We start from the raw sequence: 24644 nt of genomic DNA, 5'->3' as shown, positions 1-24644 counted from the left end.
GGTGCCATTGTCAGACACTATCTTCTTAGGCAGACCATAGCGACATATTTTGTTTTTAACAACAAAATCCAACACTTTCTTCGATGTGATCGTGGCTAATGGCTCGGCCTCAGTCCATTTAGTAAAATAATCTACCGCGACCATTGCGAACTGCACTCCTCCTTTTCCTCTGGGTAACTTCCCGATTAGATCAATGCCCCACACTGCAAAAGGCCACGGACTTTGCATTTGCTTCAAAAAATTTGGGGGTGCTCTGGGTACTTTAGAAAATCTTTGGCATTTGTCACACCTTTTCACATATTCCATAGAGTCCTCGTTCATAGTAGGCCAGAAAAATCCTTGCCTTAAGATCTTTTTAGATAGACTCTGCCCCCCAGCATGATCTCCACAAAACCCCTCATGCACCTCAGCTAATAAGTTCTTTGATTGGTCGGGAGTTATGCACCTGAGTAGAGGTAAGGAGTATCCTCTCCTATACAACACTCCATCCACCATGGTGTATCTAGCAGCTTGCCTCATAACTTTCCTTGCTTCATTACGACCATCTGGGAGTGTCCCTTGCTCAAGGTAAGCAATGATGGGGGTCATCCAGGTGTCGACTATCGTAATCGGCATGGCCTCTTGTCTATCAATGCTTGGCTCCGCCAAGTACTCTACTGGAACTATATTCAGTGTTTCGGCATCTTTCGCACTTGCAAGCTTTGCTAGAGCATCGGCATTGGAATTCTGCTCCCTTGGTACTAATTTGATGGTATACTCCTCGAACTGGGCTAGCAAATCTTTGGTTTTGTTTAAGTATGCCACCATGCGTAGGCCCCTTGCCTGGTACTCCCCTAATACTTGATAAACCACCAATTGGGAATCACTGTTTATCTCCACTGACCGGGCACGTACATCTCTAGCCAGTCGCAAGCCTACTAAGAGGGCCTCATACTCCGCTTCGTTGTTAGAAGCATTGAATCCGAATCTCAGTGCACAATGAATTCGGTGCTTCTCTGGTGTGACTAGTATAATCCCAGCTCCTGAATGGTGCTCGTTCGACGATCCATCAACGAAAAGTTGCCAAGCAGGGAGTTCTTCTTTTAACCCAGTAACATTCTCCTGCTGGTCAGGGACCTCAACGATTATGGTACACTCAGCTATGAAATCTGCCAAGGCTTGACCTTTAATAGCAGTCCTTGGTTGGTACTTGATTTCAAACTGGCCTAGCTCGACCGCCCATTTAAGTAGCCGACCAGACGACTCCGGATTTTGCAAAACTTGGCGAAGAGGCTGGTCAGTGAGGACCTTGATGGGGTGTGCTTGGAAATACGGCCTCAACTTTCGTGATGCAAGTACCAAGCAGTAAGCCAACTTCTCAATCATGGGGTATCGGGACTCCGCTCCTATCAAACGCTTGCTAACGTAATACACTGGGTGCTGCACCTTATCCTCCTCACGTACTAAGGCAGCACTAACAGCGTGTTTCGTGACTGCTAGATATATAAATAGGTCATCTCCATCAACTGGCTTAGAAAGAACAGGAGGTTGAGCCAAATGTTCCTTTATCGCCTGGAAAGCTTGTTCACACTCTGCGGTCCACTCGAACTTCTTGCCTCCTTTAAGCAGGTTAAAAAACGGGACGCACTTGTCCGTTGATTTTGAAACGAACCTGCTTAGAGCCGCAATCCGCCCAGTCAAGCTTTGCACCTCCTTAATTCTTGTCGGAGACTTCATCTCTATGAGAGCCTTGATCTTCTCTGGGTTTGCCTCTATTCCTCGGGAGTTGACAATAAACCCAATGAATTTCCCAGAACCCACTCCAAATGAACACTTGAGGGGGTTTAACTTCATGTTATACTTCCTCAAGATTGCAAAGCACTCCTCTAAGTCTCCCACGTGCCCCCCAGCTTCCTTCGACTTCACAAGCATATCATCTACGTATACCTCCATGCTCTTGCCGATTAAGTCACGAAACATACCATTCACCAAGCGCTGGTAGGTAGCTCCTGCATTCTTTAATCCGAAGGGCATCACTCTATAGCAATATAGCCCTATATCCGTTCGGAAGCTGGTATGCTCTTCATCAGGAGGATGCATGCTGATTTGGTTGTATCCCGAATATGCGTCCATGAAGGACAAGGTTGTTGGGTTTTATGCCCTTATAAAACCATGTCGGACATGTAACACGATTTCATATTATCAATAAAAGTAGTAGAAATCATTTAGTTTGACAACTGTGTTGCTTGCTTGTGTTATTACATGATTATTGAAATAATACAAACATTTATAAAATCCTGAACATATGGATAGTTACAATTATAGTGACTAGGTCACAATGGATTATAGTTGTAATTATATGTTCAAAAGAACGAGTCCTAAGATTAGATCAGTGCATTGGATTTTCACTGATTAGGCAATCTATGATATGATCTACTTACACATTCAGGGTGTGATGTCTTGTCCAAGGCATCGACCAAGTAGATAAGATCGGATGTATTTAGTTACATCGGACTAGGACCGATATTGATTATTGATTGATAAATAAGTATCGTTGTTATCAAATCTAATCAATGTCACAACGTTGACCATATATTAAGTCGATCTTAATTCTGAGTGATAATATTCTACTAATTATATTATTTAAATCTTTTGACTTGTTCGTTACCAGCTTACCCTACGGTCTAGCCCATACTTACATCTTGGAGATTTATTATTGTAATTGAGTGGGAGTATTATTCATAGATACGAAATCTATAACTTCTGTATGAGAAGTGAAAAGATGATTTCCTTAATTGCTTTGTTCAAAATGTTAAATGATTGAGATCTCATTTCTGTGATTAAGTTCATGGAAATATCATTTATAAGGAACTTAGTGGGAGTTAAGGATAAAATACTGATGAGGGGTAAAACGGTAATTTGCACCCAGCTCGTTAGTAAGTCATCGATAGAGGATTGACTGATTGTAATGGTTATAACAATGGATAACGTATTTATGGTTTTGAAAATACGTTCTATGAATTCAAGAGTTCAATTCCGAGTCTATAGTGGAGTCACGAGGAATTAATAAGGTAGTGAAATTATTCGTAAATAAATTCACGGTAACTTGTTGGAGCTTGATTTCATGGATCCATGGTCCCCGCATCACCTTTGAGTAAATCATCTAGAATGTCTCAATTAATTGATTTAATTATCAATTAGGATTTTTAAAAGTTGACTAGGTCAATTTTGGAAAATTTACAGAGATATGAGATTTAGAAAATAAAAGAGAATTTTTGGGTAAATTTATTAATATTGATAAATTGGTATCAATATAAATAAATAATATTAAATCAAGTTTCAAATTATAATTAGTTAATTTGAATAAGGATTTAATTAATTAATTAAAAATAAATAAATAAAAGGTTTTGAATTTAGGCCCAGTTGGGATTTAAATTCAAAACAAAGAGATTGGGCCCAAGTCCATTTATGGCAGCCCAATGCTTTTATTTTTGTTTATTATTTTTAATTAATTTAAATTTAAATAAATCTCATTAAGTTGCCTATATAAGGAATATGATATCTAGGGTTTTCAGGAGGAAGTCAGTCTCAGTTGATTTGGGTAAGTGAAAACCTAGACACTCTAATCCTTTCTTAGCCACTCTCTCTTCTTCTTCTCTGCAAGATCTCTATCTCATGTGTTGAGAACCAGCCCACACTAGTTCTAGGTTGATCAAAGGCTTGGTGAGGAAGACTGTGTTGCTGATCTTGTTCAATCTCTTGATAATACTCTGCTACAGAAAGGAATCAAGGGTTAAAGAGATTGAATGATGGAGTTGTTCCAGTTCCGCTGCGTAATGTAAGTTTTTACTTTACTTTGTATTTGTATCAATTTCATAGGAGCATGTTCTAGGAATTTGCATGTTTGTTTGATAATATGTAAATTGCATGAAAATAAATAAAGATCCTGCAATGAGTTTTTCCTACAAAGGTCTCGTGACCAGAGGTTGCATCCACCAACTAGTCTATTCTCGGTAAGGGAAAACAGTCCTTCGGGCATGCTTTGTTTAGATCAGTAAAATCTACACAAGTCCTCCACTTTCCATTGGGTTTAGGCACCAAGACTGGGTTTGAAACCCAAGCTGGGTAGTATGCCTCTCTAATAAACCCGTTCTCCTTCAATCGCTCTACCTCCTCCTTAAGAGCCTTTGCTCGATCCTTATCAAGCAACCTCCTCTTCTGCTGTACCGCTGGATATCTTTCATCCACGTTGAGCACGTGGCTAATCACAGTTGGTGAGATACCCACCATATCCTCGTGAGACCAGGCGAAGACATCTTGATTCCTTCGCAAGAACTCTATCAGCTGTACTCTTACTTCAGCTTTCAACTTCTTTCCAATTTTGACCCCTCTTGTTGGGTCATTCTCATCTATAGGGACCTCCTCTAACTCCTCGGACGGTCCCACATCACTCTCATAATCCCCAAATCGAGGATCAATATCTCTCCCCTCGCTTTGGGCAACGCCCTATTTGGTGACTTCATCACCTGAGGGGTCTTCTGCTCTTTCAAATTAGGAGTGCTCTCCTGGCCACACTCCTCCAGCATTTCTCCATCGTTCACTGCTACAAGATTATGGTCTACATCCATCTCGTCCACCTCCTCTCTTTCAACGCATACAATCATGTTGTTCTCCTTGGCACCTTTCTTTGCCTTAGCTATGGAGGCATTATAACACTCCCTAGCTTCCCTTTGGTCTCCTTGGACGCAGCCTATGCCAGCGCTGGTCGGGAACTTCATAGAGAGGTGCCAAATTGAAACTACCGCATGCAAGTTGGTGAGTAGTGGTCGACCAATAACCACATTGTAGGCAGACGAGCAGTCAACAATCAAAAACTCAGTCATCACGGTTTCATGTTTGTGGGCTTCCCTCATGGTGACTGGTAACTTTATTGTCCCAGCTGGTGCAGTCCCTCTCCAGTAAACCCATAAATGACGTGAGAACATGGCTTCAAGTCATTGATGGATAGCTTCATTTTTTCGAAAGAGGACTTATAAATAATGTTTACTGAGCTTCCCGTATCAACCAGACATCTTTTCACCTTCATGTTAGCTATTTGAACTGTCACTATAAGAGGGTCATTGTGAGGATACCTCACGTGTTTAGCATCCTCCTCAGTGAAAGTGAGGGACTCACTTTCATACCTTGGGTTCTTTGATGGTCTTTCCTCCACCGTCATAACCTCGGATGTGGACGCTGCCTCCAACTCATGACGAAGGGTGCGAGCATATCTCTCCCTCGCCTTGTTGCTATCACCAACAAGATGTGGTCCTCCACATATTGTATCTAATGTGAAGTCCACAGGTTCAGGTTGCAAAGGTGGGGACCATTGCCGCTTGAAACCAGGATTATTGCTGCTCCCCTCTCCCTGGGTCTTCTCTGCCTTATACTTTTTTAGTTTCCCCGAACGGAGGAGAAACTCTATCTCATCTTTAAGGTGATTACACTCATTCGTGTCGTGACCATAGTCTCCATGGAAACGACAGAACTTGTTCTTATCCCTCTTACTCATTTCCTTCTTGATTGGAGGGGGTCTTCGGTAAGGGACCTCCTGATGGCTGGCTAGATAGATCTCCGCTCGGGTTGCCGAAAGAGTAGTGTAGTTGGTGAATCGAGGTTCATACTTCGTAGGTTTGTCATTCGACCCAGACTTAGCTTTTTTCTCACTGCGGCGGTTAGACCCGTTATTCCCACGTTTCTTACTACCGCCTTGATCATTTTCGCTATCCTTTGGAGTATCCTCTGATCCACTTGGGTTGTTCAACCCGTTCTCTCCTTTCTCAATGGCATCATCCAACTTCATGTACTTATCTGCATGGTCCAAAAACTGTTGTAAAGTTGATATCGGATGGCGGTGAATGCTATCCCACAAAGGACTTCGATAAATAATACCCGAGGAGATTACAACCATCTTCCCTTCATCTCCAACCGCGGTAGCCTGATTGGCCTCTCTCATAAACCTTTGAATGTAGTTCTTGAGAGACTCATCCTTACCCTGCCTAATATCCACCAAGTGGTTGGCATAAACAGGAGGGGTTCGGGCAGTACTGAACTGCCTGCAGAACTCCTTCCTAAAGCTCTCCCAAGAGGTGATTGAGTCGGGTTTGAACTTCCAGTACCACTCCTGGGCAGTGTCTGACAAGGTGGTGGGGAAGACTCTGCAGCGGTAGTCATCACTCACCCCAAGCAGCTCCATCTGATCTTCGAACTTTCCAACATGTCTTACCGGATCTGCCTTTTCTGTATAAACTGGCAATACCGGAGCTTTGTATTTCCTTGGTGGTTGGGCCGCTCTTATTTTAGCACAAAAAGGACTACCACTTCTGTGGTCTACCGGATCAATAACTGGTTGTTTTGATAGACTTTGTACTGCCGCCGTCAAAGCATCAAGCTGGGCTTGGATGGCTGGGGCCACTGCTAAGGATGCACCTTCGGGACCGCTTGGTCGGGCACTCCTATCCGGCGTATCCACGTCGAGTATTTCTACTCGACTGGTAGGACGGATTGGCTCCTGCCCTTCGACCGGAGCGGTCCTCCTTCTGTCATCAATGACATCCCTTAGGTCCTTCTGAGCAGTGTTCTTTCCCAACCGGTCGAACACCGTACTCCGAGTCTTTTCGGAGGGCCTGCTAGGTGGAGCGTGCTCCTTGCCATTACGCTGGTTGGGATGCCGTGGTGGCTTCCCCGTTTGAGCTGGTTGATCATCTCCTCCTCGTCGGTTATTATTCCTCTCCTTCGACTGGTTGGTATGGTAACTGTCACCTTCATCACGCCCATGTCCATCTTTGAAGTGGGAAGTCTCCTTGCCACGAGGAGTTTTGTTGTGCCCCTGCTCAGAAGGCGTTTTCTTACTGCCAGACTTATGACTTCCTGACCTGGAAGTCTCTGATCTGTGGCTCCTTGAGGGGGTCTTAGAATTCCCCCTTTGGGTAGAGGCAGTGCGTGATCGTACTCCCTCCTCCTCATGACCAGGTGGGTTACCACCACCCCTACCTGGTCTATCAGCTTTCTTATGACCAGCCTCTGTGGTCCTTGCTTCTGGGGTGGGTATCACCCTAGGCGCAGCTTGAGCATTGGCTCGGGTCAATTGCGTAGCTGCCTCCAGAGCGAGCGCAGCTTCGCGATGTCGCCTGTCGGCCTCCTCCTGCTGCCGACGGATCTCTTCGCTCCTAGCGTCCATCTCTCGCCTCTGCTTGGCCATTTCCTCAGCAAAGGCCTCCTGCCTAGCATTGAACTGAGCTAGCTCCTCCTGGAATGCGCTCATAGTCTCCTGGAGCTCCTCTACTTCTGGAACTGCATCCTCGAGCACAACTCTAGGCTCATTCTCACGATCTTGAACGCTGGGACCTTCCGATCTAGCATGCTCCCTGGAGGTGCTTACCCAATTGGAGGCCGCGGTGGTGTTCTTGGGCGCCATAATGCTTCAGGGACTGTCTGTCTTCTCTTCAGGCTCTCAATGAAAGCACCAAAATGTTGACTGTGATTTTAGCCAACGATGTAAGAACGTCAACTACGACAAGCCTTCAAGAGAATAATGAACGACAACAGACAGTTTTTATCAATGAAAGTAAATAACACAAGATTTTATAGTGGTTCAGCCCCGATGATCGGTAATAGCCTAATCCACTTAGAGATTTTATTACTGTATTCACACTCAAGATCAGATGAACCAGAGTCAACTGAGTTTCTTCAGTGCAAATATTCCAGAATACAAAAAAGGGTTTCTCTCAAGAACAACCCACTTTCTCTCTCTAGAACACAGATTAACTCTCAATTTTCCAAAAGTCCTCTGACGATCCTCCCAACTCTCTATTTATAGACCTGGGATTCTCAACTGATATCTCCGTTCGATAGGGATATTTCATTATTTACCTAATATTTATATTACAAAATAAATGTTTAAAATACAACTGATCCCTAAATTCGAGTGAGGATTGAGAGATTCCCGGATGCTTGGACCAATTCTCACTGAAGTAGTTTCGGGCAGTTTGACGTAGTCTCTCATGCATGTTGACTACTCTTCAAGCTTTACGTAGGTCAAAGGTGGTATGTGCATGGCTCTCCTCGGACCAAAGGTCAGGTACATTTGGCTCTCCTCGGACTAAGGTCGTCCGAGGGTACTTACTTTGCTTCTTACCTCGGGCACAATGGTTGTCTTCTTTGGCTTAAGGTGGTTCAAACCACTCTATTTGACTCCTTCAGTCAAGGTCCGATCGGACCTTGCACTCTCCTCCTCGGACAAGGTGGTCCGAGCCATCTTTCTTGCCATCTCCTTGGAGCAAGATGGTTCAAGGCACTCCCTCAGGCGTCTTGTTCGATCGGGCACAATGCCCCTCTCCTCGGACCTAAATGGTCCGAGCCTCCTTCGTTCAACCAAGGTCCGATCGGACCTTGGACCTTTCTCCTCGGACCAAGGTGGTCCGAGCCACCATTTACATCTCCTTGGACCAAAATGGTCCAAGGTACTCCATAAGCATCATGTCCGATCGGACACATCTTTCTTCTCCTCGGACCAACATGGTCCGAGCCTTCCTTTGTTCAACCAAGGTCCGATCGGACCTTGGACTCTTCTTTTACGTATCACCACCTTGGACCCAAACGACCCAAGGTACCTCCTATGAGCATGTTCGATCGGACATTGTCCTCTCCTTTTCAACCAAAGCTCGATCGGGCATAGTCATCTCCTTGGACCAAAATGGTCCAAGGTACCCACAAGCATCATGTCCGATCGGACACAACTTCCTTCTCCTCGGACCAAAGTGGTCCGAGGTATACTTTTCCTCCTCACCTCATTCAAGCCCAAGTGTACCTCTTCCACATCATACCCGATCGGCCATTATGTGGCTTTCCCCTTGAGTAAAACTTGAGCCTTGGTCATTCTCTTTGAACTCATTCGAGCCAAGCTTAACAAGAGGTCCCCTAAGCTTAGGTCCGATCGGACCTATTGCTTTTATACTGAACCAAAATTCAAACCTCCCCTTCAACTTCTTGGACTTGGCTCCAATTTAATTACAAGGGTCTTTAAACTGAGGTCTGAGCCAAGCAACCCCCAGTCCAAATATTCTCTTCGATCGGGCGTATTTGGCTTGACTATCTGTCTCATTCCTTAACTGATGTATTGGGCCATTATTAAGCCAGATCACCCCACTAACTCATGCCATGTGTCAATTTTACTGCCACGTCATTCTTTTCAAACTTTTGGGATAACACATGATAATAATAATAATAATTAGATCACATTTTATGTTTTATAAAAAAAATTGCATTTAATTTAGTACATTTTTATAAGTATTAATGTATCTTATTATATATTTGTGTACAAAGTCTTGATATGTAATATATTAATTATTTATTTATATAGTAATATAGTGTTAATTTGATTTTAGAAAAAATATATAATTTTGTATATAAAAAAAAGTTAATATAGAAGGATAATGATAATTTAATTTTAAAAAATATATAATTTTGTATATAAAAAAAGTTAATATACAAGGATAATTTAATTTAAAAAAATAAACATTTTATGAAAGTAATGGCAATTTGGTAAAAATAATATTAATTACATTCAATTCCATAATATACCAAACACAATAATCCTCATTTAGTCATTGATTCCAAAGTATCTATCAAACAAAGTAATGAAAATCTTATTCCATTCCTATTACCATTACCATTCAAATTTTGTTTTGCAACCAAATGCTACCTATGTTTGTTTTCCTCATATTTATGTAAACTTCTTAATTAAAATTTACGAGAAATTGCGTTTAATAATTTATTTTTACTCTATTTTTATTAAAATGGAAATGCAACTTTTATTATAAAAACCTAAAAGATAATTTAAAAAAGAAGAAATAATTTCAATTCGTGATATATCATCAATAAAAGAATAATAGAATAATGATCGCTTCTTCGATATTCTCTTATTATTTGGATGATTTTTTGTGTAATTTTTTTAATGATTGTGTACATTTTAGTTATTTAAAACATCCTGTAAAGTTTTTAAAAAATATGAATAATTTACATTGTGGACAACAAAGTTTAAACATAATATTTTCATGCACATAAAATAAAACAATCATGCTTGCAACAAACTATTTGAATCATGTTTTTAACACTATAAATTATTTGAAATTTAATAAAAAATTTACAGATGCTCTAAATAACTATAATATATATGATCATAAAAAAAATTACGCTAAAAATTATCTAGATAACGAAAATAAAAGAGGGTGTACCTTAAAAAAAAAATATTGTATAGTGTAGAATTTCCTTAGAATAATTATATATAAAAAAAGAATAATAGAATATATAATAATACTTTTAAATAATTCTCAAATATTTTTTTGTTACGTATAAGAGAGGGTTTACCAGATCCCTATCGGATCCTCTGTTCTTTCCTCTCTTTGCAATTCTGAACTCAATTTACTTTGCTTTCTCCATAGCCACCAACACACTCCGTAATTGAATTAACTTTTCTTTTCTTTTTTCGGTTTAATTTGATTGTTTCTGAGATTATTATATTCAAAAAGATTAATTTTTCGGAATAAATGTATTTCTTGTTATTGTAGAAGATTATTGATTGATTATAGAGATTGTTATCTGATATGTTTGGTTGGATTTTGTTGAACTTACTGATTGGATTTTGAAATTTACACCTTTTTGTGTTAGTTTCTCTTAAATATGAATGCTTTATTTGTTCTTGTGTTTAAGTTTTCAAATTTTATCTTGTAATTTTTTGGTGTAGAAAATAAAGAAGAATGGCTGGTGGCGGAAAGGTGTCCTTTAAAGTCACTCTTACCTCCGATCCTAAGCTCCCCTTCAAAGTGTTAGTAATTTCATTCTCATTTTCCTCTTTTCTTTGAATGATTTTTCCTTCTTTTGGGTTTCAACCGTTTTGCTTTTTCAGTTTTAGCGTTCCGGAAGCAGCCCCTTTCACCGCCGTTCTTAAATTTGCCGCCGAAGAATTCAAGGTGCCCCCCCAAACCAGTGCTATTATCACCAATGGTAAACTCTATTCTCTCCTTTGTCTTAAAGAATTCAGGTCTAATCACTCTTATTTTTATGCAATTTGGTGTGTATTTGGATACACAATTTGATTTGGGGTATTGCATTTTGGCCAACCCTTTTCCAATTTTCAATTTAATTATGTTTCCTTGTCCTTAGATTTGAACTGCCGTCCGTGTTGTGGGGAAATGTAATCAGTAGTATGTTTATATATGAAAGGCTGCAGGTGATTATATTGAATGACCATGTTTGGGGATGCTCTATTTGTATACATATCTTTTTTATTGTTAAATTTATCTAGTTTTCAGGTGGTTTTTTTAATAGTTAAAAAGGGAGTCGTTTGTCTCTGTTCTTTTGTTTATTCACACAAAAAACCAAAAGGTAATAAATGGCTGGCTTAAACCATGTTGTATGTAGTTAACTCTATTGGGATGTTTTCCTAGTATCGGTTCAGTTTGTATAGAGATAGTTGTATAGGCTAAGATAGGAGTTTAACGAGGTATAAATAATTGTTTTAGTGACGGATTTCTGCTCAGTCCTAGTTACAGCTTGAACGATAGTTACACTTACATGTTGTAATCGACAAGAAATTATATTCATATTTAAGAAACTAGTTACTAACAGCGAAAGCTATGTGATAGGGAGGACATGCCAATTAGAGTGACAGAAACAGAGAAATAGAGTAGAAATAGTGGCAATAGCAGCTTTTCATTGAACTAAGAGGAAATTCGAGAGCCTGTCTCTCCAATACAACTTAATCGAACATTCCACAGTTACATAAATGGCCCTTACTCAATACTTATTCTATTACTGCTCATGTATACACAAGTATCCCTAGGTCTTCACTTAGGCTAAACTTACTCACATAACCACTTTCTTGCACTAATTCTCAGCTGCACTAATCTCTGCTGACTTGGCAGTGGTCCTCTCACTTTTCCCTCCCCTCCGAGCATACACATAGGTCAATGGTGGCCTATCAATACCTCCTGCCCAAAGACTCACCTTGTCCTCAAGGTGGAGGTCAGGGAATTGTGTTGCTGGAGTACTGGAAAATCTTCCCCAGTGGCCCCAAATTCTGGAAGATTAACCCACTTGATCAAGGCTTGCGGAGGAGTCTTGTGAGTGCTCGGACGCACATCCAATACCTTCTTAGGTGTGAGGAGCCATTCGAGGCTTGCTGCTGTGATCCCAAGGCAGCCCGAAGCAAGGAAACGTGGAACACTGGATGAATGGTGGAATCTGGGGGCAATTGGAGACAATAGGCAGCTGTTCCAACTTGTGCGAGTACAGGAAATGGTCCAAAGAAACGAGGGGCCAACTTCTCATTGCGACGTTTTGCCACTGATCTTTGTCTATAAGGGCGCAACTCCACATACACCAAGTCGCCCACAGCAAATTGGACATCTTGACGCTTGATCAGCTTGTATCTTAATATTTTGTTGTGCTTGCTAAAGGTTCAACTTGAGTAACTCCAACACTTCATCTCGAGCTCGCAGGTTATCTTCCACTGCGGAAACTTTGGTAGTCCCAAGCACAAATTTAACCAATGGGGGAGGGTCCCTGCCGTATACTGCCAAGAAAGGTGTCATCCCAGCCACTGTGTGATATGAAGTGTTGAACCAGAATTCTGCCCAAGGGAGCCACATTGCCCACTGTTTGGGTTTTGTACTCAAAGCACCGCAAGTAAGTCTCAAGGCATCTATTAGCGACCTCCGTTTGTCCATCGGATTGCGGATGGTAAGCGGTACTATGTTTGAGATGGGTTCCTTGTAAACGGAATAACTCCTTCCAAAATATGCTCATAAAGACCTTGTCTCTATCGGACACAATGGATCTTGGGATACCATGCAACCTTGCAACCTCTCTAACAAACACTATGGCAATAGTAGTCACTGAAAATGGATGGCAAAGTGAGATGAAGTGGCTATACTTGCTCAATCGGTCAACTGCCACAAAGATTGTGTCAAATTCATTTGACAGCGGTAATCCTTCAATGAAGTCCATCGAAATGTCTTCCCAAATCTGATCCAGAATGGGCAGTAGCTGAAGCAATCCCGCCGGTTGTGCTAAGTACTTATGCTGTTGACAAACAACACACTCTGAGACATTTTTGGACATCGTGTCTCATACCAGCCTAATCCAAATCTTTTGCCAATTGTTGGAATGTCTTAAGCACCCCCGAATGGCCTCCCATATTGCTGCTATGATACTCCTGAAGTAGTAGTGGTATGAACGGTGAAGAAGATGGAATAACCAATCGGCCACGAAACTTCAAACACCCTTGAACCAATGAGTAACCCCCTGTATCCCGGCCTTGTTTAAGTTCGTGGATGATTTTCGCCAATGCTGGATCTGCCTGCACGTGTGCCTGTTAGTCTGGGACAGAAATAAGGGTCGGTGCTGAAATGGCTGTCAAAGATACCTCCTGAGACACTCTAGAAGGTGCATTTACTGCCTTGTTCTCAAGGCCAGGTCTATAAACATTATCAAAGTTGTATCCCAACAATTTAGTTAGCCATTTTTAGTGTTTGGGGGCCACCAATCTTTGTTTCAGCAAGTATTTGAGACTTCGTTGGTCTGTATAGACTAAAATATTGCGACCCAACAAATAATGGCGCCATTTCTGTACCGCGAGCACAATAGCCATCAACTCTTGCTCATAAACTTACTTGGTGCGAGCTCTAGAGGATAGGACTTGACTATAGGAGGCAATGGGTCGTTGATTTTACATCAACACAGCCCCTAACCCGTTGCCCGACGCATCTGCTTCCAAAACAAATGGAATAAAGAAGTTAGGTAATGCTAGAACAAGTACTGAACACATTGCTTCCTTCAAACGAACAAAAGCGACCTGTGCTTCTTCTGACCATTCAAAAGCATCTTTCTTCAACTGATCAGTTAAGGGCCAAGCAGTCTGTCCATAGCCCTTCACAAACTTGTGATAATAGCCAGTGAGACCCAAAAATCCCTGCAAGTCTCGCAGTGTCTTAGGAATAGGCCATTCAACCATGGCAGTGAGCTTACTTGGGTCGGCGGAAACACCCTCTGCTGAAATCATGTGGCCCAAGTACTCTAACTGACTTTGAGCAAACAAACATTTCTTGCGATTTGCATAAAGTTGGTGTTGACATAATCGGTTAAGGACCATCTCTAAATGTCGCTCATGATCCTCCAAAGTAGCACTATACACCAAAATGTCATCAAAGAAAACTAAGACAAACTTTCGCAAGAAATCACGGAATACCTTATTCATTAGTGCTTGAAAGGTGGTGGGGGCGTTTGTAAGACCAAACGACATAACTAAAAATTCATAGTGTCCTTCGTGTGTTCAGAAAGTTGTCTTTTCCACATCTTTGGCAGCAATCCGAATTTAATGGTATCCTGAATTAAGGTCCAACTTAGAGAGCACTTTCGCCCCATGTATAACAGCTCATCGATGACTGGAATAGGAAATTTATCAGCCACCGTAGCGCAATTCAAAGCTCTATAATCCACACAAAATTGCCAACTCCCATCCTTTTTCTTCACCCAGAGTACCGTGCTAGAGAAAGGGCTTGTGCTTGGTTGGACGATACCGGCCTTCAACATTTCAGCCATCAATCTCTCTATCTCATCCTTCTGAGCTTGTGCATAACGATATGGGCGAACACTAATTGGTCCCATCCCCTCCTTCAAGCATATGGTATGCTCTCTTGCCCTTAAAGGCGGTAACCCCTGCAGCATGTCAAAAACAGCTCCATATCGTTCCAAAATACTGGTAACTGGTGGTGGTGGAGAGCACCTTTTGGGTTCCTCTTCCACAACAAAAGACCCAAATTCCACCCAAAATCCTTCGCCCTCTTGCTGCACCGTGTGAATCATGGCTTTGAGAGAGATTTGAGATTTACAAAGGCTGGGGTCCCCTTGCAAAGTGATCCAAGAACCACCAACTTCATACTTCATCACTATCGTCTGCCAATTAACTTGTATATTGCCCAAAGTTTCTAGCCATTTGATTCCCAAAATCACATCCGCGCCTCCCAACTCCAACGGAAGGAAATCAGTGACGGCCTTAAGAGTTCCCAAGTCAAGCTCCACTGAACTACAAATCCCATCAGTGCGAACTTTACCTCTAGTACCCAACAACACACCATAGAAAGATGTGGCTGTGATGGGAATGCTAGCTGCCTTGACCACATCTCCTGAAATGAAATTATGCGTCACCCCACTGTCGATGGGCACTGTCACTGAGTGCTGCCCAATATGTCCTGCCAATTTTATCGTGTTGGCTGAAGTGATTCCTACTAAGGAATTCAGTGATAAAGTTGCCAATGTTTCATCAGTCGTCATATCTTCCAAAGGTTTTGGGGTTAGAGGTGGTGATTCCATGGGTGGACTGCCCTCTTCCTCATCCATCACTAACATCATTTGCAAAGCTTTTTGCTCACACTCGTGCCCCCCGTGCCATTTCTTCTCACACTTAAAACAAACGCCCCTTGCTTTTTTGTCCTGATACTCCGCCTCCGTGATGCGCCGTACTTGTGAGCTCTTCATGGTGGCTGTGGTAGCATTCGGTGCCGGTGTCAAAGCTGATGCTACAGAAGAGTTCGAACTAAAGGTTGATGGTGGTTTGGGAGTCCAGGCCGAGATGGAAGAACGATATGGCGTAATCGGACTTACAGTGGTGCGGGCTGTAGATGGCTGAGCAGTTGGGTTTGATCCACCTAACATCTGGTGGCCCTCCTCAATCCACTAGGCCAGATCCATTACTTGGGCCAAGCCCGTGGGCTTCGAAATAGGAATTGCACTCCTAATTTCTTTTTTCAAGCCCTTAACAAAGTTGCCTTCTAAGATGTGTTCTGGGGTATCGGGTACCCGAGAAGCCAACGCCTCCCATTTCAGTTGGTTTTCCTTCGCTGTTGATTCTTTTGCTTCACTGACAAAAATTCCTCCGTCATGGAACCGATTGGCTGAGCTCGGAACCGGCCTAGGAGTAGAGTTTTTATGGTTGCCCATGATGTAATTGGTCTTCGTTGGTTTTCCCACTGAAACCATGTTAGCGCGTCCCCTTCCAAACTGATAATGGTTGTCTCAAGCATGTGAGCCTCTGTCATCTTTTAGTGTAGGAACTATTGCTCTGCTCTGTATGTCTACCCCTCCGGATTCTCGTCGGAAAATAGGGGCAGTTCCAGTCGTGCTGGACGGTAGTCCTTGCCAAAACAAGGATTTGAGAACAACTGGTCGGACTGCCAGAGGGGAACTGTGAGACGATCGGCCCTCCTGAAAGCCCAATGGTCGTCCTCCTGTCACTGTGTCGCCGTCGATTGCTCGCTGAGCCTGATTGACGCTAATGGTCGAAGAGTCGCCCATGTCCTTGTGGGTTGGTTGACTCATCTGAGCCGCGATTAGCTGCAAAGCCTTCTCCATAGCAAGTATTCGTGCCATACCCTCCTTCAGAGATCCTATATCTGCCTTCATTGTAGCCATTTCCATTTGGATCTCCAGTCGGAATTCCGAAAACTTGCCTTCCAAAACCTCCACTACCGCCTCAAACTTCTTTGCCATGAAGGATCGTGTCTTTGATACCAATTGATAGGGAGAACCTGCCAATTAGAGTGACAGAAACAGAGAAATAGAGTAGAAATAGTGGTAATAGCAGCTTTTCATTGAACTAACAGGAAATTCGAGAGCCCGTGTCTCTCCAATACAACTTACTCAAACATTCCACAGTTACATAAATGGCCCTTACTCAATACTTATTCTATTACTGCTCAGGTATACACAAGTGTCCCTAGGTCTACCCTTGGGCTAAACTTACTCACATAACCACTTTCTTGCACTGATTCTAAGCTGCACTAATTTCTGCTGACTTGGCAGTGGTCCTCTCACTTTTCCCTCCCCTCCGAGCATACACATAGGTCAATGGTGGCCTATCACTATGTTGATATAATAATATGTTTTCATCATGCTTTCACATCACTCAAGAAATTTCAAGAAAGAAACTTTAGTCCTCGTAAGATATGTATAGTGAGACACCACTTGAGTCTAGCTTAAGTGGTTGGGTGTGTTTGTCTTGTTTAAAAAGTCTGGGGTTTAAACACCTTCTGGGTTAATTTATCAAATTGCTAACTACTTATAATAAAAAAGAAGAACAGTAAGGCTAAGCAACAAGGATTTTGGCCTGTTTAGGCTTTATTTCCTGGAACAAGTTTGCATATTTAGTTACAACCTGTACATAAGTATATATATAAAACATGTAGCCTCCCATAAAAGTTGCTGTATAAATTGTGCAATAATATTTAAACTTTCATCTCAGTGCTTCGAACTATTTCACTCAGCAGAAATAATATTCTTTATCTTATCTTGTTAAGTTGGTTGTTTCTCAAATGATTACCTATAATGCATGCAGATGGAGTTGGAATCAATCCTCAGCAAAGTGCAGGTATTACATTGCTTAGTGTTCCCTTATTACTCTTACAGCCATTTTATAACTCATAATATCATATTCTGCCGAAGTATTTAGACAATCTTGGTTCACTTCTGGACATATTGTTTTAGACTATTTTGGTTCAACTTCGGAAAATTGTTTGAGATGAAACATGGGTTGCTATTTTTGAGGAGTTTTGAATTTTTTATTTTATTTTCGGAGTTCATGTGCTCTCAATTGTTACTTATTATAGAACTCCCATTTACAAACTTGTATATAGTTTGTTTTATTTTTTCAACTTGCTGAACTCATGACAAAAAGAAAAGTCCGTCCCAAATGTACAGTACTAAGTCTAGGTACTCGTATTCACAATTATGTCAAAAAAAAAAAAATTCTCTTGTTTTTAATTTCTGATATAGGTTGTATCATATTTGGTAATACTTCTTATTCTCAGAGCTTTGTATTCACAGGTATGTCAAAAATTTCCTCTTGCTTTTAATGTATGATATAGGTTGCATTTCTTATTCTCAGAGCTTTGTATTCAAAGGTATGCCAAAAATTTCCTCTTCCTTTTAATGTCTGATATAGGTTGTATTGTATTTGGTAAAGTGCTTCTGAGTCAAAATTGTTTACCATTTTTTCCTTCATAATAAAAATGTGCACCTTCTTATTCCCATCTGTTAGAGTTTTTTATTCCCAAAGCTTTGTATTCACAGGTTTCTCTTGCTTTTAATTTCTTTAAAAATTATAATATTTAATTTTAAATAATATTCACGGACGCAACGTGATATATATACTAGTATATATATATTGTAAAGCAAGTCGAATATTAAAGTATATGAAACTAGTTTTCTTTCAAGTGCTTAACGCATGTAATTGGTGAATTTATAACTATTTTTATCTTTATATTATTTTAGGTAAAATTTAATATATAAAATAAAATATATACTATTGAAAACTTTTAATAATTAATTTATACATATTTTAAAAAAAATTATGCATTCAAATTAATTATTGGAAAAGTTTTTAAAAAAATGTGTATCCTTTATTCAAATTAAATTTATTATACCTTTTAATAAAACTATTTTAAAAATATATATAAAATGTTTTTAAAATATATATATAAAATATTTCCCCCTCTTTCCTCTTTGCCCGACGATTCCAATTCTAAATCTCAAATCCTAATTCCAATTATTCCCAAATCTTAAATCCTACCTATGATTATTCCCTAACCCCAAATCTTGCCGACAATTATTCCCTCTTTGTATGCTCTTCATTTTCTATTTGTTTCCATCTCAGCTTATTTTCTGGCTTTACTGACTGTATGCATGGCGCACTACCTTATAAATGTAACTTTGGGCATGTGACTAATCTTGCTCCAGGACTCCTCATTGCCACTCTCCTTCGGGTCGTACTTTTTCTTCACCACATGACATCCATATATCTGCAAATACTATTGTTGTTTTTTATCATGTTTATTTTTTTATTTATTTGCGTAAAGGTACAACACAACGGACTAATCTAGCTTTCCAATGGAAGTTAGATGACAAGGTTAAGGAAATAGTTGAGCAAACTTGCCTAAAAAACTTAACGAGTCTATGTACACAAGAACGAAATTAAGTTAAGCAGCAACCCTTATGTTTAGTAAGTCTAAGTGCCATTGCAGATGTATTTAATTCGACAATTTTTTCTTTTCAACTAGGCAATGGAGATTTAGTTTATGATTTAGAAGATGTTGTATATTTGACAGGGTTGCCAATTGATGGCAAACCTGTTAGGGGAAAGATTTTAGGTCATTTGATGAGGTAATTGAAATATGCATAGTAGAATCAAGAAGAGCCAGTGAAAGAAAGGATTTCGTATGTGCACGAGTAAAACTCGACTAGCTCCGCCAAATTTTTGAGGTAGTTCCTCAAGAAATTGGACATAACAGTCGAGAATTATGGTTTTATATTTAGGATATCTTTTATTTCTGATATGCTCTCTTATAAACACTGATACATCAAACTTCACTTATAATGTGATGTATCTACCTCTACTTATGAACGTGCTGACAATAAATGGATACTCTTGGGGTTCTGCCATGCTGGCTATTTTGACGAATTCCCTCGGATATACTTAAAAGAAAAGTACTCAAATAGGTGGAAGATTTTGACGAATTTCCTCGGATATACTCAAAAGAAAAGTACTCAAATAGCTAGAAGATTTACCTTATCTTTTGTTGTAAGTATATGCATTCTTATTTTAGTCTTAAGGTTGTATCGCTAGGTAATTCATCATCAAATAATTTAGTAGGGGTGTTGTATTAATAACAGGGGCTAGGGTTGGGGTTGGCATTGCATCAATAAGGCAGGGGCACTAGAAAAATGCACGAGTGGGGCACTAGAAATTCCAGCTCCAGCATTTGTAAATAGAGTAGAGAAAAAATGAAATTAAACTTGTCATATGCCTATTATGTTTACAGATGATGGAGATTTTAGTGCCGCACCTGCTGTGCATTTTTTTAGTAACCCTGCCCTTATTGATGCCTTATCAACCCAAACCCTAGCCCCTGCTATTAATACAACACCCCTTGCTGGATTATTTGATGATGAATTGCCTAGCGATTCAACCTGAAGACTAAAATTAGAATGCATATGCTTACAACAAGAGATAAGGTAAATCCTCTATCTGTTTGAGTACTTTTCTTTTGAATATATCCGAGGGAATTCATGAAAATAGCCAGTGACAGATCCCCAAGAGTATCTGTTTATTGTCAGCACGTCTGTAAGTTGATGCAGATACATCGCATTATAAGTGGAGTCGGATGTATCAATGTTTATAAGAGAACATATCAGAAATTAAAGATATCCCTGAACATAATTCTTTACCGTTATGTCCAATTTCTTGAGGAATTACCTCAAAACTTTTGCGTAGCCAGTTGAGTTTTACTTGTGCTCCTATGAAATCTTTTCTTTCAGGGGATTTTCCTAATTTTTCTATGCATATTTCAACTTACTCGTCAAATGACTTAAAATTTTGTCAAATAACAAGATTTCCATTAATTGACAACTTTGTCAAATATACAACATCTTCTAAACTATAAATTAAATCTCCACTGCTTAGTTGAAGAGAGAAAGTTGTCGAATTGAAAACATCTGCAATGACACTTACTAAACATTTGGGCTGCATAATTTGGTTTCGTTCTTGTGTATATAGACTTATTAAGTGTTTAAAACAAGTTTCCTTGACCTTGTCATCTAGCTTACATTGAGATTAAGGAATAATGTCAGCATGATTTGGGAATAATTGAGATTTAGAATCCTCTGTAGAGGGAAATATTTTTAAAATAATTTTATTAAAAGGTATAATAAAATTAATTTGAATAAAGGATACACACTTATTTTATAACACTTTTCCAATAATTAATTTGAATGCATATTTTTTTTTAAAAATATGTATAAGTTAACTTTTATAAGTTTTCAATATTAATTTTTACCTAAAAATATTTAAGTAATATTATATACATAATAATATGAAGATAAAAATAATTATAAATTCACGATTTACAGTGTCATGTGCTTAAAGAGAACTAGTTTCATATACTTTAATATTTAAAACATCGGGAAATAAACTTCTCAAAGAGATTCATGAGATTCCAAAGTTCGCATTGATGAAATTAACGGTGGGGATGAAAGGATTTCCGTCCTTTGAAAGACCACTGCTGCATGTGAGCGCATCGAGTAGATGGTTAATAGGAGGGGAGCACTCATTTGGTCTATCGAGTAGTATCGGGTGTTGAGGGCAGCATTAGTTATGTTTCCTGATGCCCTCTACAACTTAACCATGATGTGGAATGATGTGCTTCAATATACCCCGGAGCCTAGCAGATTTAGATACCTCATACATTGATTCTCGGACATGGATGAGTTTCACCAAATGGAGTTGATCCTCACGTCTGATGAGGATGGCGATCTAGTTGAGCGTGAGGAATCGGTGACCAATCCTATGGGGGAGACAACGTGTCAGGAGGTGCTCTATTCCATACCTGATGTGGATGACAGGGACAGAGCAAGAGCTAGCACGCCTGGTTACTTCCACATCACTGAGGAGATGCTAGACTATGACTCTGGAGATGAGTCGGCTGTGGAGGATTAGGACGTATTCTTCACAAAATCCCTGGATTTTATAGAATAAATGAGATTTACTATGTTTGGAATTATTTTAAAATCCCATTTATTCTATAAATTAAGGGATTTTGTGAAGAATACGTCCTAATCCTCCATAGTCAACTCATCTCCAGAGTCATGGTCTAGTATCTCCTCGGTGATGTGGAAGTAATCAGGCACGCTAGCTCTTGCTCTGTCCCTATCGTCCACAACAGGTATGGATTAGAGCACCTCCCGACGCGCTGTCTCCCCCATAGGATTGGTCACCAATTCCTTGCGCTCCACTAGATTGCCATCCTCATCAGATGGGAGGATCAACTCCATTTGGTGAAACTCATACATGTTCGAGAATTGATGTATGAAGTATCTAAATGAGCTAGGCTCCGGGGTATCTTGAAGCATCATGGTTAGGTTGAAGAGGGCCTCGTGAAACATAGCTAATGCTGCCCTCAACACCCAATACTGCTCGATAGAACAAATGAGTGCTCCCTTCCTATTAACCATCCACTCAATGCGCTCACATGCAGCAGTGGTCTTTCGAAGAATAGAAATCCTTTCATCCCTGCTGCTAACTTCATCAATGCGAACCTTTGGAATCTCTTTGAGAAGTTCTATTAGTATATAGAGCATGTGCGTCCATGAATATTCTTTAAAATTAAAGATTATACTTTTTTTAAGAACCCTGAGAAATTTTTTGACGTATTCATAACGAAGTTCTAGGAATAAGAAACTCTAGCATATGGGGATAAGAATAAGCACATTTTTATTATGAAAATTAAAAGCAAGATAAATTTTTTGACATATCTATGAATTACAAAGCTATGAGAATAAGAAAGTATTATAAAATAGAATACAACTTATATGAGAAATTAAAAGCAAGAGAATTTTTTTGACATACCTGTGAATACGAGTACATGGACTTAGTACTGTGCATTTGAGACAGACTTTTCTTTTTGTCACGAGTTCAGCAAGTTGAAATATTTTCTTAGTACTATAAGTGGTAGTTCTCTTAGTACTATAAATGGGAGTTCTATAATAAGTAACAATTGAGAGCGCATGAACTCGGAAAATAAAAAAAAAAATTCAAAAATAGCAACCTATGTTTCATCTCAAGCAATTTTCGAAAGTTGAACCAAAATAGTACAAATATGATCAGAAGTTTAACCAAGATTGTCTAATACATATCTCAAAAACTAAATAAAAAATATTTACTTCAATTAAATCTAACAAAATGTATTTTTTAAAAAATAAAATGTCTTTGGTAACTATTTTGACATGCCTATGTGCTGTACTGGCACAACACGTTCCCTAATCGGTATAATTGGGGCGTTTTAATATCCGATTTTTTAAGCTTGTTTGGGGGCCCTAGGTGGTCGCCGGCAGAAGACAAATGGTGGCAAGAATGCATGTTGCTTGCATTAAGCATCCCCTTTCCTTTCGCTGCATTTGCCAGTTACATTATGAGCTGAGATTCTCAATTTCTCACAACTTTGATCGAATTCTCAGGGAATGTCTTTCTCAAACATGGTTCTGAACTACGCCTGATTCCTCGTGATAGAGTTGGAGCTTCGGGGACATTTAAGGCTGCACATTTATCAGAGTGAACACGAACAAGCGTTCTATTTTCTCTACTTACTTTTAGTCAATCTTTAAAATAGTTCTACCTGAGTACGAAGTTTGGAGGATTTTCAACTTAGTTTAATTTATGTTGTATGCTCACTGAATATTTATATGCTAAATTCATTAGTCATCGATGGAAGAATTTATGAATAAAAAGTTCAAAAATAATAATATTATTATAATAAATAGTTATTTCATTGTTCGTAATTTGTTAGCTTGTGGGTAGCGAAATGTGTGCCCATTTTATCTAGCGATTCCCTCATTTTATTGCTTGGAAGTCTGATTGCACAAGATTTGATATTAAGGCAGGGTGTTGATCAGCATGTGTATAACAATGAGTACCTTAATTTATGCTTGGTAGGAGGGAGAAGATTGGAAAAAAGAAGGCTATATTACTTGAGGAAGAAAATAGAAGAGGAAAGAGATACATTTTCTATGAGTTCGTTATAAAATGAATGTAAGAAGTCCAAAATTATTTGTGTTTGATTGGTAGAGTTGTTAGTTGTAGGGTGATGCTATTATTTAAGTGGAAGGAATGAAAATTAGTTTAAATGAACTAATTAAGAATGTTAAATCTGTTGTCAAAATCATATTTGAAAATGGCCGACAGTCGAGGTTGGGACTCACCTGGATGCGACGAGGTTAGGGTGGAGCTTTTGGGTTCTTGGTTCTCGGCTTGGAGTGTTGGGTTTGGGGTTGGGTGTAGAGGGGTGGCATTGGATCTCGGGATTGACGACAGAAAAGGAGATGAGGAGGGTGGTTCGCGTCTAGGTGTGGGTTGTTGTGGGAGGTGTGGGTTGTTGTGGGGATGGGCTTGGAGTTACGCAGCTAATCGCACCTAGGTTCTGATGGTCGGGCTCGGGCGGAGTTGGGGCTCTCGAACGGAGGGTCGCTTGTGTGGATGGGGTCGCTAGAGCTGGAGGGGATTGCGCTGGAGGGGATTGTGTCGGCCGGAGCTGAAGGGGATGGTGCAGCTGGGTTTTGGAGAGAGAATGAGTTTGTGTTTAGGTTTGGAGAGAGAAAGAGTTTATGTGGTTGGGGTTTGAGAAAGAAGAGTAGAATGTTAATTTTACAATAATATCTCTGTTTGGCTAAAGTATTTTGGTTCTAATTTTAGCTTTCATATTTAGTTACTTAATAATTATGTTTCTTATACTTTATTTTTTTATTTAATAAATTTTCTCATACAAATTAACAAATGTATAATTCCTATATTTTTAGCATAAAAGTCATATTTTTAAAAAAATTTCAATTCATAATGTGCGGCAGAATCTAACTTTATTGATTGCAAATTTTGGGCCCTAAGTTTTAGTTTAATCACACTAGATTTAGAGGAAATTATATTTTATATGAGATTTTTAATAGAGTGTGCAAAAATATGGCTTTTTTTCAAAAAAATTTAATCTATGACTTTTTTTTAAGAATTTTCACTTTTATGGGTTTATTTT

The 24644-nt window shown here is 39.7% G+C and overlaps 1 protein-coding gene across 1 annotated transcript; it reads left to right on the top strand.

Annotated features, from left to right (window-relative positions):
- Positions 1 to 10368: 10368 nt before the first annotated feature.
- Positions 10369 to 23403, top strand: LOC133792788 (ubiquitin-fold modifier 1). Its single transcript, XM_062230732.1, has 5 exons — positions 10369 to 10475; positions 10763 to 10843; positions 10925 to 11022; positions 17411 to 17443; positions 23083 to 23403. Exons 2-5 carry the CDS (start codon positions 10776 to 10778, stop codon positions 23178 to 23180), a joined length of 297 nt encoding a protein of 98 aa, XP_062086716.1. The 5' UTR covers positions 10369 to 10475; positions 10763 to 10775; the 3' UTR covers positions 23181 to 23403.
- Positions 23404 to 24644: the final 1241 nt, after the last annotated feature.

The sequence above is a fragment of the Humulus lupulus genome, chromosome 7 (assembly GCF_963169125.1).
Source record: "Humulus lupulus chromosome 7, drHumLupu1.1, whole genome shotgun sequence".
Lineage (NCBI taxonomy): Eukaryota > Viridiplantae > Streptophyta > Magnoliopsida > Rosales > Cannabaceae > Humulus > Humulus lupulus.
The sequence above is the reverse complement of the archived record's forward strand: the minus strand, read 5'-3'. Positions and strand labels throughout refer to the sequence as shown.

Coding starts and splice junctions, on each gene's coding strand:
- LOC133792788 (XM_062230732.1), top strand. CDS start 10,776: ATGGCTGGTGGCGGAAAGGTGTCCTTTAAAGTCACTCTTACCTCCGAT. Junction 11,023..17,410: donor CAGTGCTATTATCACCAATG/GTAAACTCTATT, acceptor TAATGCATGCAG/ATGGAGTTGGAATCAATCCT. Junction 17,444..23,082: donor CAATCCTCAGCAAAGTGCAG/GTATTACATTGC, acceptor TCGAATTCTCAG/GGAATGTCTTTCTCAAACAT.